Source organism: Loa loa (assembly GCF_000183805.2).
Source record: "Loa loa unplaced genomic scaffold supercont3.39, whole genome shotgun sequence".
NCBI lineage: Eukaryota > Metazoa > Nematoda > Chromadorea > Rhabditida > Onchocercidae > Loa > Loa loa.
Window position 1 is genome coordinate 373,416 of NW_018108219.1, and position 2,054 is coordinate 375,469.

The 2,054-nt window shown below is 26.3% G+C and overlaps 1 protein-coding gene across 1 annotated transcript; it reads left to right on the forward strand.

Moving 5' to 3' along the window:
• Window positions 1–1,252: 1,252 nt before the first annotated feature.
• LOAG_15000 (hypothetical protein) lies at window positions 1,253–1,843 on the forward strand (the record flags this gene model as incomplete). The annotated part of the gene is made up of 2 exons (XM_003150492.2): window positions 1,253–1,468; window positions 1,610–1,843. 2 exons carry the CDS (start codon window positions 1,253–1,255, stop codon window positions 1,841–1,843), a joined length of 450 nt encoding a protein of 149 aa, XP_003150540.2.
• Window positions 1,844–2,054: the final 211 nt, after the last annotated feature.

A 2,054-nucleotide genomic window follows, 5' to 3' on the forward strand; every position in this document is an offset into this window, starting at 1 on the left:
CAATACGGTAGATAATTCTGCAATTAATTAATCTTAATTTAACTAATAATTTACTAAAAACATATAAATTATTCCGACACATATAATTCACTTCTAAAATTGAAACATTTTAGATCCTATTCGATCTGTTTTGGATGAATATCCGCAATATAATATAACTTTGTTTGATTATGATGGCACAATTTTTGATTTGATATCAAGTGTTAAGGTATTATTAAACTTGCTTCTGAAACAGCTATAATTTCAACTTTGAACAACTGTTTGTCAAAGTAATTAATGATAATAATCAAGGCAATATTTGGTCATATTTCTGTAAAGATTAAACTTGAAAAGAAGCAATTATATAATTAATTATGAGTAACCTTAAAATGCTCATTTATCCTTTTTTATAATGGATAAAAAACAACTGAAATAAATTACAAATCAAACAATTTTTTTTATTCTTAATTTTTCGTTGTCTAAAATGGACCTTTTGGTTTTTCTTTTGAATTAACTACTAAAAATAACATGATTAAAAAAGAATGACCATAAGAAAAGTGTAGTCTTTTGACCAAAACTACGACCTGACTGATATTGTAACAATTAAAGTTATCAAGCAAAGGACAAACTTGACCTAAAATTACAATTATTCTTTATAATAGCAATTACTTTTTCCAAAAAAAAAAGTGTAAAGAGGAGAATTGGTATATTATGGATCTGTTTGTTTTGGATATATAAATTTTTCATTGTTTCAATAATTTTTTAGCTTATATACTGATAAAAAATTAATGATAAAATCTCATTAATTTTAAATTATAACAAACAACTCAAAGAATAATATCAAAATTTTACAGAAAGAACTGACGAAAGCAGTAATTATTACAATAACTTGTATTATGTTTGTATGCTTCATATTTACCACAAAATTAGCTCCGACAATTGTCGCATCATTTACCATTTTCTCGATTTTCTATTGTTAGTTCATTTCATAATAGCTTAACAATTATTTGTGATAGATTTCGATAAAATTTCTCAATACTGCATTATTAATTGAATAATATAATTAACATTGATAAGACAGAAATATAATGATATCATAAGTATAACAATTTCAAATTATAGAATAGAATATGATCGAGAATGAACAAATTTTTTGTTACAATGGAAAAGATTTTGCTTATTTCTTAAAATGATTTACTTCCAACCTATGTGATAATTTAGTATGATGATAAACCATAATTATGTTTGCTAGAAATTTCTGAGAATTTTAGGTATGATGGGAATCTTAAGCTTACTTGGCCTTGATCTGGATCCAATAACGATGATTACTGCAATAATTGCTGTTGGATTCAGTGTCGATTTTACGGCTCATGCATGCTATCATTTCTATCATTGCGATAATTCGGCACATATTTCTAATGAATGCATTGATCATCGGATACGTAAACTTGCTAGTGTATATCATGCCATTGGTGAACCAATTGTTGAGGTTTATTCAAATTTCATCTTTTATAATTTAATCCACTTTCTATTAACTAAAATGCTTTTTTAATCAAAAAATGAAATTTACTACTTATTCAGCTTATCATTTCCTTAATTAATATGTTTATCTGTTCTATTTTCTTTTCAGGCTGCTATATCCACCACCTTAAGTATGTTACCTGTATTTCTGATTTCCACCGAATCAGTCGGATCATTTGCCAAAACGATAGTGGTAGTAGTATTATTAGGTACTTATCATGGTATGATAATAGTACCCGCAATACTGTCATTGCGCGGCAGTAAAACGGATAGAAACAAAGGAATCATTTCGACAATTAGTCATAATATTATCAGCAGTCTGGGTCCGAAAATGCGGTTCTGATATGATAAAATATTTGCTATTTATTTCGAAAACAAGAAAAAACAGCTATTTATAATTAGGTATTTTTTTTAATTTCGTATTTTTCCTAATTTATTGAATTTAAACTTTCATTTTTGGAAATCAATTTCAAAAAATCGAATACTTTCTCTTCATTTCTTGACCGTTGTGGATTCTAAATGAATTTTAGTTCTTTCAACGTATAAAATTCAAG